The 12,407-nt window shown below is 45.5% G+C and overlaps 1 protein-coding gene across 1 annotated transcript in view; it reads right to left on the bottom strand.

Annotated features, from left to right (window-relative positions):
- Positions 1 to 827: 827 nt before the first annotated feature.
- The window catches only part of psap (prosaposin), a 60,406-nt gene continuing 48,826 nt past the window's right edge, over positions 828 to 12,407 (bottom strand). The window contains exons 11-14 of the mRNA XM_080215733.1: positions 10,698 to 10,861; positions 9,391 to 9,471; positions 5,231 to 5,338; positions 828 to 1,444 (exon numbers count right to left, since the gene is read on the bottom strand). Coding sequence (XP_080071859.1) covers positions 1,409 to 1,444; positions 5,231 to 5,338; positions 9,391 to 9,471; positions 10,698 to 10,861 — 389 coding nt within the window. The 3' untranslated portion in view covers positions 828 to 1,408. The remainder of the gene's footprint in view (positions 1,445 to 5,230; positions 5,339 to 9,390; positions 9,472 to 10,697; positions 10,862 to 12,407) is intronic.

Here is a 12,407-nt window from a genome sequence, read left to right as displayed (position 1 = left end):
TACGTGAACCACATTGCAAAATGTGTGATAATCTTAAATTGATTTTAGTGTAATTCCTAGCATACTTGGGATTGTAGAATAAGTGCTGCCCAATCGCAGAGTCACATCTAATAACAAAGAACATACTGTCAGACATTATGTTCTGGCTGTTTGTCAGACTTTGCCTATTGCGAACAGCCAAAATTGTTTGATACATTTCCCGCACCCACCTTAATATGATTTTGCGATCCTATCTGTGCGAAATGTGGACAGGTTGTGTTGAATGGCCTGTTAGGATGTAATTTCTGTATAATATCCCAACGGACACACTTCATTTGCTCAGTTACTCAAGCAAATTTGTAACCAACCCTAGGAATGAACAGCAAACTCTGCTTAGCACCAACTTTTTTGATACGGCATCACATAAGCGACCTATTGAGGGAGCAGCGCTCTGAAAGCTCGTGATTTCAAATAAACCTGTTGGACTATAACCTGGTGTCATGTGGCCTCTCACCCTGACTTGAGGGCAGCAGACTATTTCACTGCTCTGAAACTTAAGTCGTCACACTCCAGCGTCCGTTCGGGTACACTGAGGGAGAATTTAGCATGGTCAATGCACCTAACCAGCATGTCTTTTGCACTGCGGGAGGAAACCCACATAGACACAGGGAGAACATGCAGATTCCGCACAGACAGTGACCCAAGCCAGGAATCGAACCAAGGTCCCTGGCACTGAGAGGCCGCAGTGCTAACCACTGTGCCACCACAGGTGCCCCCTTTAGTGTCAACTGAAAAATGACCAACTCTCAGCAACTCAGAAAACCCAAAGGAAATGATGTGACGACAGATAGGATTTACAGCGGGTTTTATTGACAAACCAATTCACACACTAGATTAAAAGACAAGTTTAACAAACTGTTTAGCAAACAATTTATATTCAAAAACACTAATATTTCAGACATTTTGAACATGCAGGCCCATGTCCCTTAGACCAATTGTCCCACAGTAAGCAAAGCAGAGCTCGAATCAAACTTGCAAAAAAATTATACATTAATTCTCAAACTGGAAAAAAACAATTATTGCACTGCAGCATTTTCCTCCAGTGTACAAAGCCCGTGTAGGGACTTACCGTGATGCTCCATCTCCTGCCATCGCAGCATAGTTAGCACAGCATGGCTACAACCACAACTCGCCACAAGCGGGGCTTAAAATTAGAAAGCATTTACAGATCCAGTTAATGTCCACAGGGTAGTTAGACTGTTAATAGTGTGTTGTTTCAGATACAAGGCTTACAAGGTGGCTACAACAGACACTTCTCTGCCTAACGTAGCAGGGTATATCGTAAGCAAAAACAGAAAAATATCTGACAGAAAGAAAAAGGATTTGCATTTTAAAACTATTATCATCTTCATCTAGAAGTTGATGTCTTTCAGTTCCAGATATGACGCTTGCAATGTTCAACAGCCTGTTGGGAAAGTAGATGTGATCAGAAATCGCACGGTCAAAGACAGTATTGACTCAGATAAACTGCAGCCTCAGTTTGTGAAGGCACTAAATTGGAGAATACAGATCGACTGGTCTGAGCACGCACGCGATGATGTTCTGCCGAAATGGTCAGTTTTTAGAGGCAGCAGCAGCTCAATCTGTTGCCGTGACAGCAGAATGAATTTCACTGAGGTATATGTGGATGTTAACATGCTGATAATGAAGAAAGACAGGGGATTGGACTTCCAGAGGAGACATCACGGGGTGGGGGAGGCGGACGGCATCGAGGGGGGAGCTGAGCGGCAAGGGCGTCGGGGCCTAGCTTTGCAGAAGATGCCGGTGGAGGAGCGGTCAGGGGTGAGGCTGGCTGCTGCACCTGAGAATGTGTGTTTTACCCACTCACTCAGTCTCACCCCCACACCAACACACAGTTATACCCACTTCCACAGTGGGTGAGGGCGAGTGAGCACCTGGGAGCGAGTGAATGAGCAACACACACACACACACACCCACCCACATACACAGACACAGAGACATATAGAGAGACACAGCCACAGTGACGTAACAAAATACAGGAACACACGTACAGAGAGAGACACACACACACTGACTCCCTTGGTTATTTTTATTAATTCTTTATAATTTCTTTGACATTGCTTTATTATCGCTTAGTAAGTTATTTTCTTCATTTCTCAATGTTTTTTAGAATTCTGTTTAATGTTGTGCCAAATCTTATATCTTTTAAATTTGCCTCGCCTGCCCATGGATAACAAAAGAAATGGAAATGTGACAGCCCACGTAACAAGACTGAACTATTCTGATCGAGCTGCTGATAGAACAATAATCTGTTCACCAAAATACCAAACCTGCACAAAGAAACCAAGTCCTGAGGTTTGGTGAGAGTGACTGCCTTTAACATCAAGGCAGCATTTAAGAACATAAGAACATAAGAAATAGGAGCAGGAGTAGGCCATCTGGCCCTTCGAGCCTGCCCCGCCATTCAATAAGATCATGGCTGATCTGTCGTGGCTCAGTTCCACTTTCCCGCCCTCTCCCCATAACCCTTAATCCCCTCTCTTATCAAAAACGCATCAACCCGCTTCTTAAAAATATTTAGCGAGGCAGCCTCCACCACTTCAACGGGCAGAGAATTCCAGAGATTCACCACCCTTTGAGTGAAGAAGTTCCTCCTCAACTCCGTTCTAAACCGCCCCCCCTTTATCTTGAGGCTGTGCCCCCTAGTCCTACTGTCTTTTTTGAGCGGGAAGAGTCTCTCCACCTCTATCCTATCCATCCCATTCATCATCTTATACGTCTCAATGAGATCTCCCCTCATTCTTCTAAACTCTAACGAGTACAAGCCTAGTTTATTCAGCCTCTCCTCATAGCTCAACCCCCTCAACTCCGGTATCAGCCTAGTAAACCTCCTCTGCACTCCCTCCAAGGCCAAAATATCCTTGTGCAGGTGCGGCGCCCAAAACTGCACACAGTACTCCAGCTGTGGCCTCACCAATGCCCTATACAGCTGCAGCAAGACCTCCCTACTTTTACATTCAATCCCCCTCGCTATGAAGGCCAGCATCCCATTCGCCTTCCTGACCACCTGCTGCACCTGCAGGCTGGGTTTTTGCGACTCATGCACAAGGACCCCAAGGTCCCTCTGCACCGTCGCCTGCTGCAGTTTTTCGCCACGTAAGTAATAGTCCTTCCTACCATTCTTCCTACCAAAGTGGACCACCTCACACTTGCCAACATTAAATTCCATTTGCCATTTCCTGGCCCATTCGCCCAGCCTATCTAGATCCTTCTGCAGACTCTCCACACCCTCCGCACAATTTGCCTTTCCCCCAATCTTGGTGTCATCAGCAAATTTCGACACCCTACACTCGGTTCCCTCCTCCAGATCATCTATATAAATGGTAAATAGCTGAGGCCCCAGCACCGACCCCTGGGGCACCCCACTAGTCACCAACCGCCAATCCGAATAGCACCCATTGACCCCCACTCTCTGCCTCCTATTTGACAACCAATCCTCTATCCACGCTAACACCCTACCCCCAACTCCATGTCCTCTGACCTTCTGCAGTAACCTCTTGTGAGGTACCTTATCAAACGCCTTCTGAAAATCCAGAAAGACCACATCCACCGGCTCTCCTCTATCCACCGCCCTAGACACATCCTCATAGAACTCCAGTAAATTTGTCAGACTTGACTGAGTGCAGCATCAAGGAGGCCTTGCAAAGCTGGAGAGAATGGAAATCTGAGGGAAATCTAGCCAGCACGCTGGAAGATGGTCAGCGGTTGGAGGCCAATCAGCTTAGTCTCAGGCAGGTGCTCCTCAGGATAGTGTCTTCAGTCCAATCATCGCCTGGCTGCTTCACCAATGACCAAAGTCAAACTGGGGTAGTTCACTGATAATTGCACGATGTTCAGTCCCATTCCTCAGATACTGAACCAATGTGTAGCTGAAAAGATTGACATTATCCAGGCCTTGGGCTGTTCAGGTAATGACCATCAGCCAATTAAAGTAATAATATTTACAATTCTCTGTTTCACGTACTGTTTGCTTCCATCAAATTTGCCATCATTGCCCACTACCCACCCAGGAAACTCCCCTCTGCCCCTTCAGAAACCAGCTCCCTCTTCAACCTCCCCCCTCAACATGCTGAATATTTGAATCTAGCCAATCGGATTTCTGCCTTTGCTGCAGCACTGAAACTGTTCGCAATTCCATCCTATACGACTTTAATATACTACCCCCCAATCCTATATGACTTTAATATACTGCCCTGATCCTATATACCTGTGACATACTATCCTGTTCCTATTTGACTGTGACATACGTAGAAACATAGAAAAACTACAGCACAATACAGGCCCTTCGGCCCACAAAGTTGTGCCGAAACATGTCCCTACCTTAGAGATTACTAGACTTACCAATACCCTCTATCTCACTAAGTTCCGTGTACTTATCTAAAAGTCTTTTAAAAGACCCTATCGAATCCGCCTCCACCACCATTGCCAGCAGCCCATTCCACGCACTCACCACTCTGAAAAACTTACCCCTGACATCTCCTCTGTACCTACTCCCCAGCACCTGATCCTGTAACACCCCTTTATGTATTCTTTACCCAGCTGGTTGCATAAGTGCCAGTAATGCAACTTTGTCAGTACACCTTGACCTGGGGCACAGCTAGTTCTGGATCACAAGTCTTCAGCACTACTGTCATGATACTCTCAGTCTTTTCTATATCCAAAGACCATCTGCAATGGAGGATAGCAGTGCATACTCTCACATCCAAGTCCATACACGGCAGTGTGCAACATCACTGAGCTCAAGAGAACTACTGATACCTACACTGCATTCGGCCCATCAGATCTGTACTGACTCTTACCGAAGCTCACCACTCCACTCTAACCTGTATCCCTGCCCATTTATCATGGCTAAATCTACACATCTTTGGGCACTAAGGTACGATTTAACATGGCCAATCCACCTAACCTGCACATTTTTGGGCTGAGAGAGGAATCCAGAGGAAACCTACACAGGCACATGCAAACTCCACACAGACGGTCACCCAAGGCCAGAATCGGACCTGGGTTCCTGGTGCTGAGAGGTAGCAGTACTAATACACAGCTGGCATTAGAATGCAAAACCTCTGAGTCACTTTCAAACCTCTCACTTGGCGCATTCTATAACAGTATTTTAAAAGTACACTTAACAGTGCAGCAATTGTTGTAAGGCTGGTATGGTGTAGTTACTTACATTGCACTGGTTTGCAGTGTCCATGTTCTTACACCAGTATGACGGACCCCAAACACATTTATCTGCTCCCAAAAGATGCTTCTTTGCACCTAGGCAAACTCCAATTTTCTGCAGATGGAAACATGAATTTACTGATTAGGCAAATACTGTTTCAGGATCCAAGAAACCTCAAAATGGTGTACCGTACCAAAAGCAGTTACCCATCTAGAGAGTTTTGCTTATTATTCTGAATTCTGGTGTTCATCCATCGTTTACAAGACACAAGTCAGGAGTGTGATGGAATACTCCCCACTTGTCTGGACGGGCGCAGCTATAATAACACTCAAACAGCTCGACACCATCCAGGATAAAGCAGCCCTGCTTGATTGGCACCACATCCACAAACATCCACTCCCTCCACCACCGACACTCAGTCGCAGCAGTTTGCACTGCAGCAATTCACCAAAGATCCTCAGGCAGCACCTTCCAAACCCAGGACCACTTCCATCTAGAAGGACAACGGCAGCAGATACACATGGGAACACCACCACCTGCAAGTTCCCCTCCAAGCCACTCACCCCCCTGACTTGGAAATATATCACCGTTCCTTCGCAGTTGCTGGGTCAAAACCCTGGAATTCCCTCCCTATCAGCACTGTGGGTCAACCCACAGAACATGGACTGCAGTGATTCAAGAAGGCAGCTCACCACCACTTTCTCAAGTGCAAATAGGGACAGGCAATAAAAGCTGGCCAGCCAGCAACATCCACGTCCCACAAATGAATAAAAAAAAATTAGAACATTAGAACAGGGGAAAACAGCATTTTCTTTCCTCCATTATATAGAGACCCCTCCCCCTCCTCCTCACTGGATTTTACATGGTATTGCTTACAGTGAATTACTGTTTTGCAATAAAAACACAACATTTGGAAATACTCTGCATGTCAGGCAGCATCTGTGGAGACAGAACAGGTTTGCAGAAAGGATAGACAAATGCCAGGTGAAATTTAATGTCACATTACAGATGTGCAAGATGACTGATCCTGACAAGAAAGAAGCAGAGATAAGGGGACAATTCTAAAGGAGACCATGTTTGCATACTGAATGGAGGCGTGCAACAAAGCTGCCCCCAAGTCTACATCTGGTCTCCCCAGTGTTGAGACCCATTGTGAGTAACAAACAGCGTATTGTCAAGTGAAAGAAACGCGATTAAATCATCTGGAAGTGTCTGGGATCTTGGATGAGTGAAAAGAGAGATGGAATAGAATCATAGACTTCTACAGTGCAGAAGGAAGCCATTCAGTCCATTGAATCTACACCATCCACAATAGCACCCAGGCCTTATCCCCATATATTTACCCTAGCAAGACACCTGCTAAAATTGCTTAGGGCAATTTAGCATGGCAAATCCACTGAACCCACACACCTTTGGACTGTGGGAGGAAACTCAGTTCTGGTCACCTTGTTACAGGAGGGATATGGAAGCTATTGAAAGAGTGCAGAGGAGATTTACAAAGATGTTGCCTGGATTGGGAGGCATGCCTTATGAGGATAGGTTGAGGGAGCTCGGTCTTTTCTCCCTGGGGAGATGAAGGATGAGAGGTGACCTGATAGAAGTGTATAAGATGTTGAGAGGTATAGATAGGGTGGATTCTCGGAGGCTATTTCCCAGGGCTGAAATGGTCACTACGAGAGGACACAGGTTTAAGGTGCTGGGAAGCAGGTACACAGGAGATATCAGGAATAAGTTTTTCACTCAGAGGGTAGTGGGTGAGTGGAATCGGCTGCTGTCGGTGGTGGTGGAGGCAAATCCGATAGGGTCTTTTAAGAGACTTCTGGATGAGTACATGGGACTTAATAGAATTAAGGGTTATAGGTAAGCCAAGTAGGTAGGGATATCATCAGCGCAATTTGTGGGCCAAAGGGCCTGTTTGTGCTGTAGTTTTTCTATGTTCTAAACCGGAGCATCGGGAAAAAGCCCACGCAGACACAGGGAGAATGTGCAAACTCCACAGTGTCACTTGACGCTGGAATTGAACCCGAGTCCCTGGCACAGAGGCAGCAGTGCTAACCATTGTGCCGCCTGTGTTGACGGGGTTGCATCTCCAACATTTGCAATGGAAAGGTGCCTGAGGGAAAGAATGGGGTATTAATAGTGAATGAAGAGAGGATCAGGATGCCACAGAGGGAATGGTCTCTCCTGAATGGTGAAATGGAAGGGCAGGCTTACACACGTTTGGTGGTGACAGCGTGCTGGAGTGGGCGGGAATGGTGAAAATTCAATAGAAAATTTGTTGCTACTGGAGATGAGTGGAACGGAAGGTGAGAACAAGGGTTAACTTATCGTGTTTCAGACAGATGGAGGGGAAGTGGCAAAAGCAGGAAGCGAGTGACATTGATTGGACACATTTGAAGGATCCTGTTAACTGCCGGAGTGGAGTCCCTGGTTGAGGAAAAAAGACATATTTAAAATGTTGGTGTGGTAAACTACACCATCAGAACAGCTGCAATGGAATCAGAGAACAGGATTTGAATCCTAATAGGAGAGGTAGCTATGGGAGTCCATGAGTTTGAAGTGAATATTACTTGAAAAGCTACCTCCAGAAATGGAGCAGAGAAGTCGAAGAAGAGAGGTCAGAGAGGGAAGAAACTGTTCTTGAGTCAGTTGGTATGCGACCTCAGACTTTTGTATCTTTTTCCTGATGGAAGAAGGTGGAAAAGAGAATGTCCATAGTACATGGGGTCCTTAATTATGCTGGCTGCTTTGCCGATGCAGCTGAAAATGCCAGGTGAAGGCGAGAAAAGGGTGGAAATTGGAAACAAAGTCAGTGATATTTTTCAGTTTCAACAATAGCATGAAGATAAAATGTTTAACAAAGCCTGCAGAATAAGGAAACATTTTAAAATGGGCTGTGTTTGCTGCTAACATTGTGCATGCATAGGTTTATGCTGATGGTAGATCTATGTCATTGATATCAGGTGACACAGTGAAGAATATGCCTGTCTACATCAACGGGGATGAAGTAGGAAGGGTCGAGAGCTTCAAGTTTTTAGATGTCCAGATCACATACAACCTGTCCTGGTCCCCCCATGCTGACACTATAGTTAAGAAAGCCCACCAACGCCTCTACATTTTCTCAGAAGACAAAGGAAATTAATTACAATTCTCACCAACTATTACAGATGCACCACAGAAAGCATTCTTTCAGCTTGGTATGGGCTCCTGCACTGTCCAAGGGTGTGAGAAACTACAAAAGGTCGTGAATTAGCTCAATCCATCACACATACCAGCCTCCCATCCATTGACTCTGTCTACATTTTCAGTTGCATCGGCAAAGCAGCCAGCATAATTAAGGACCCCATGTACCATGGACATTCTCTTTTCCACCTTCTTCCGTCAGGAAACAGATACAAAAGTCTGAGGTCACGTACCAACCGACTCAAGAACAGCTTCTTCCCTGCTGCTGTCAGACTTTTGAATGGACCTACCTTGCATTGAGTTGATCTTTCTCTACACCCTAGCTATGACTGTAACACTACATTCTGCACCCTCTCCTTTCCTTCTCTATGAACGGTATGCTTTGTCTGTATAGCGCGCAAGAAACAATACTTTTCACTGTATCCCAGCACATTCGACAATAATAAATCAAACCAAATGGTTACAGCTGCCACCTTCATAGGCAGCAAAGTGCAGCAGAGCTTCTTCATGGTCACCACTGTCCTTGGCAGCAACCGGAGAAAATTTCTAACCTGGACTGAGTGTGATGGATTTTGGAAGCTCCTTTTCCAGCAGGTTATAAGGGAAAGGTTTGCAGATGGCAAGCTAAAATCCATTCCTGCAGTTGTGCTTGTGTATCTAAATTCAGTGACGTAACTTACCGACCACCAAAGAAAGACTAACTGGCCTATAATTACCAGGGTCATTCCTATCTTAGAACTTACAGGAGGGCAGCCAGACCCAGGGACAGGGCAATGGCCTGACCTTTTCCAGGAACTGGCGGGCAAGTTCTGAGCAATACTGCAAGTTTCAAATGACACTTAATGCTAAACTGGTGGTAGTTCTGTGCTGTCCACTAAACTCACTGCAAAGCAGGTCCAAGCACTGCACAAAAGCTGCAGTTTACACACAGCAGGGCAGAGACATGGCAGAAGGCATTCTTAAGAAAGTTAAATTATACTCACGGTGCAAACAAATTCTGGGTCCATAGTTTCCAGCAAGATTTCCAGCAGAGTTTGTCCATATTGACTTATCAGCTGCTTGCACTGAAACACAAAAGCCATTCTTTCAGTTAAGTGGTCATTAAGGCAGGAAATCTCTCAGTTACAGGTCCGAACTCATTCAGCAACATGATGGTATACCTCAGCAATGCTGTCTTCACAGTGCAATCCCTCGCCCCCCCCCAACCCGAGACAGACGCACAGACACACGCACAGACACCCCAACTGGTTCGTTTGCTGAAGGGAAGAGGCAAATAATAATAATGTGACCCCCCCAGCCCCCACCACAGTCATAGAATCCCTACAGTGCTAAGAGAGGCCATTCGGCCCATCGCGTCTGCGCTGACCACAATCTCACCCAGCCCATATCCCCGTAACCCCACATATTTACCCTGCTAATCCCCTGGCACTAGGATTAATTCAGCAGAGGTTATCCATACAGGCCCCCACCTTCTCCACCGTGCCCCCTGCCTGAGGTGTGGTGACCCTCAGGTTAAACTCTTCATCAGTCAGCTCTCCCCTTCAAAGGGAAGAGCAGTCTCTGGTCATCTGGAACTATGGCCACTTTATCTTTGCTTGTGTTGGCAGCTTAGAAGCTGGAGTTACACAACTAAGTTCTGCTGTCATGGATCTGCCTAGTAAACGCAGAACAGGAATTTAAGGAACAATGGGATATGATCTGCCCAGTAAAAGGTATAAAGTAGCCAGCATTCCAAACGAGATAATGAAGTACAATCTTCCCCAATTATATCCTGGTTCGATCTGATTCTCTTCTCTGTATATTTGGGCTGTCTGTGGAGGCCTTTGTAAAGGTAACTTAAATATCTTTGCTGGACCAGGAAAAGATGTCTCCGAGACTTGATCATCAGCCTTGCATTGCGTGCTAACAAACTTGATTTGACTCAAAGATTTACTTAATTTGGGTATTATTTGGGAAGGGCAAAGTCTTGAGTTCAGTGATTGCGGGTGTACACTTTGGAGCAAGGAGTATTGTGTACGTTCGGTAAATCATATATTTACTTATCTTAAGAGTGACATAGTTCAATTTGTGTGTATTTGTTTTTTTCTTTAATAAATAGTCTTTAATAATTCTTACACAATGACTGGGCTTGTTATTCTCACTGGAATTTCATGTGACGTCTCATGCCATTCCTGAACTAAAACTATACACCACCACGAAGTGATGCTTCTCGTTGAGATGCCCTCGCAGATCTCATCTGGGATGTTTGTCACACCGCAGACTGTAGATTGGGAAGCTGGTGGTCTCTTACCTCATCGCGTGCTTTGGCCGGCAGCAAGTTGCACACTTTGTCAAGAGCGGCTTCAATCTCGTGCTCAGTAGCATTCTTTTCCAGTAATTCATCCAAACGTTTTACCACGGTCTTACAGATTGCACACAGAGGGCCTATTTTCGGCTGCTCTGGTTTAATTTTTTCTGGAGGTCAGAAAAGATTTGCATCAGGATACAAAACCAAATTCACATTTACTGCAGACGACATCCACGAAAAGTACGACAGTTTCAGTAAGAGTAGGGAAGGCGGGGGAGTGGCATTGTTAATCAAGGATAGTTTAACGGCTGCTGAAAGGCATTTCGAGGGGGATCTGCCTACTGAGATAATATGGGCTGAAGTTAGAAATAGGAAAGGATCAGTCACGTTGTTAGAAGTTTTCTACAGACCCCCAAATAGTAATAGAGATGTGGAGGAGGAAATGGCAAAACAGACTATGGATCGGTGTGGAGGTCACAGGGTGACTTTAACTTTCCAGATATTGATTGGAACCTTTATAGGTCAAATAGTTTGGATGGGGCACTTTTTGTACAGTGTGTGCAAGAGGGTTTCCTGACACAATATGTGGATAAGCCGACAAGAGGTGGGGCCACATTGGACTTGGTACTGGGTAATGAACCGGGCCAAGTGTTAGATTTGTTTGTGGGAGAGCACTTTGGAGATAGTGACCACAATTCGGTGTCCTTCATTATTGCAATGGAGAGGGATAGGGTCACACGGCAGGACAATGTTTATAACTGGGGCAGGGGTAATTATGATGCAATTAGGCAAGAATTAGGGAGTACAAGAGGGGAGCGGAAACTGTCAGGTATGGGCACAAATGAAAAGTGGAGTTTTTTCAAGGAACAAATACTGGGTGTCCTTGATAGGTGTATCCCTGTCAGGCAGGGAGGAAATGGCTGAGCGAGGGAACCATGGTTCACAAAGGAGGCTGAATGTCTTGTCAAGAGGAAATAGGAAGGGTATGTAAGGGTGAAAAAACAAGGTTCAGTTGGGTCGCTTGAGTATTACAAGGGAGCAAGGAATGAGTTAAAGAAAGGACTTAGGAGAGCTGGGGTGGGGTGTCATGAGAAGTCCTTGGCGGGTCGGATAAAAGAAAACCCCAAGGCTTTTTACTCTTATGTGAGAAATAAAAGAATGAGCAGGGTGAGGTTAGGACCAGTCAAGGATACTAGTGGGGACTTGTGCATGGAGTCAGAAGAGACAGGTGAGGCGTTGAATGAATACTTTTCTTCAGTGTTCATTAAGGAGAGGGCCATGTTTTCGAGAATGAGTATGTGATACAGGCTGATAGGATGGAGGAGGTAGATGTTCTGAGGGAAGATATATTAGCAATTTTGAAAAACCTGAGGGTTAATAAGTCCTCTAGGCCAGATGGGATACATTGGGAGGCAAGGGATAAGATTGTGGAGCCTTTAGCTTTGATCTTTGGGTCTTCACTGTCCATGGGGATAGTGCCAGAGGACTGGAGAGTGGCAAATGTTGTTCTTCTTTTCAAGAAAGGAAACAGGAATGACCCTGGTAATTACAGGCCAGTTAGTCTTACTTTGGTGGTCAGTAAGTTAATGGTAAGAGTCCTGAGAGATAGGATTTATGACCATTTGGAAAGACAGTAAAAAGTCTGACAACACCAGGTTTAAGTCCAACCGATTTGTTTGATAGTACACTCACTAGCTTTCAGGGTTAGTCCCT

Source organism: Carcharhinus amblyrhynchos, chromosome 31, assembly GCF_965287045.1.
Source record: "Carcharhinus amblyrhynchos chromosome 31, sCarAmb.v2.hapA, whole genome shotgun sequence".
Taxonomy (NCBI): Eukaryota; Metazoa; Chordata; class Chondrichthyes; order Carcharhiniformes; family Carcharhinidae; genus Carcharhinus; species Carcharhinus amblyrhynchos.
Note: the sequence above shows the minus strand (reverse complement) of the source record. Positions and strands in the feature narration are given on the sequence as shown.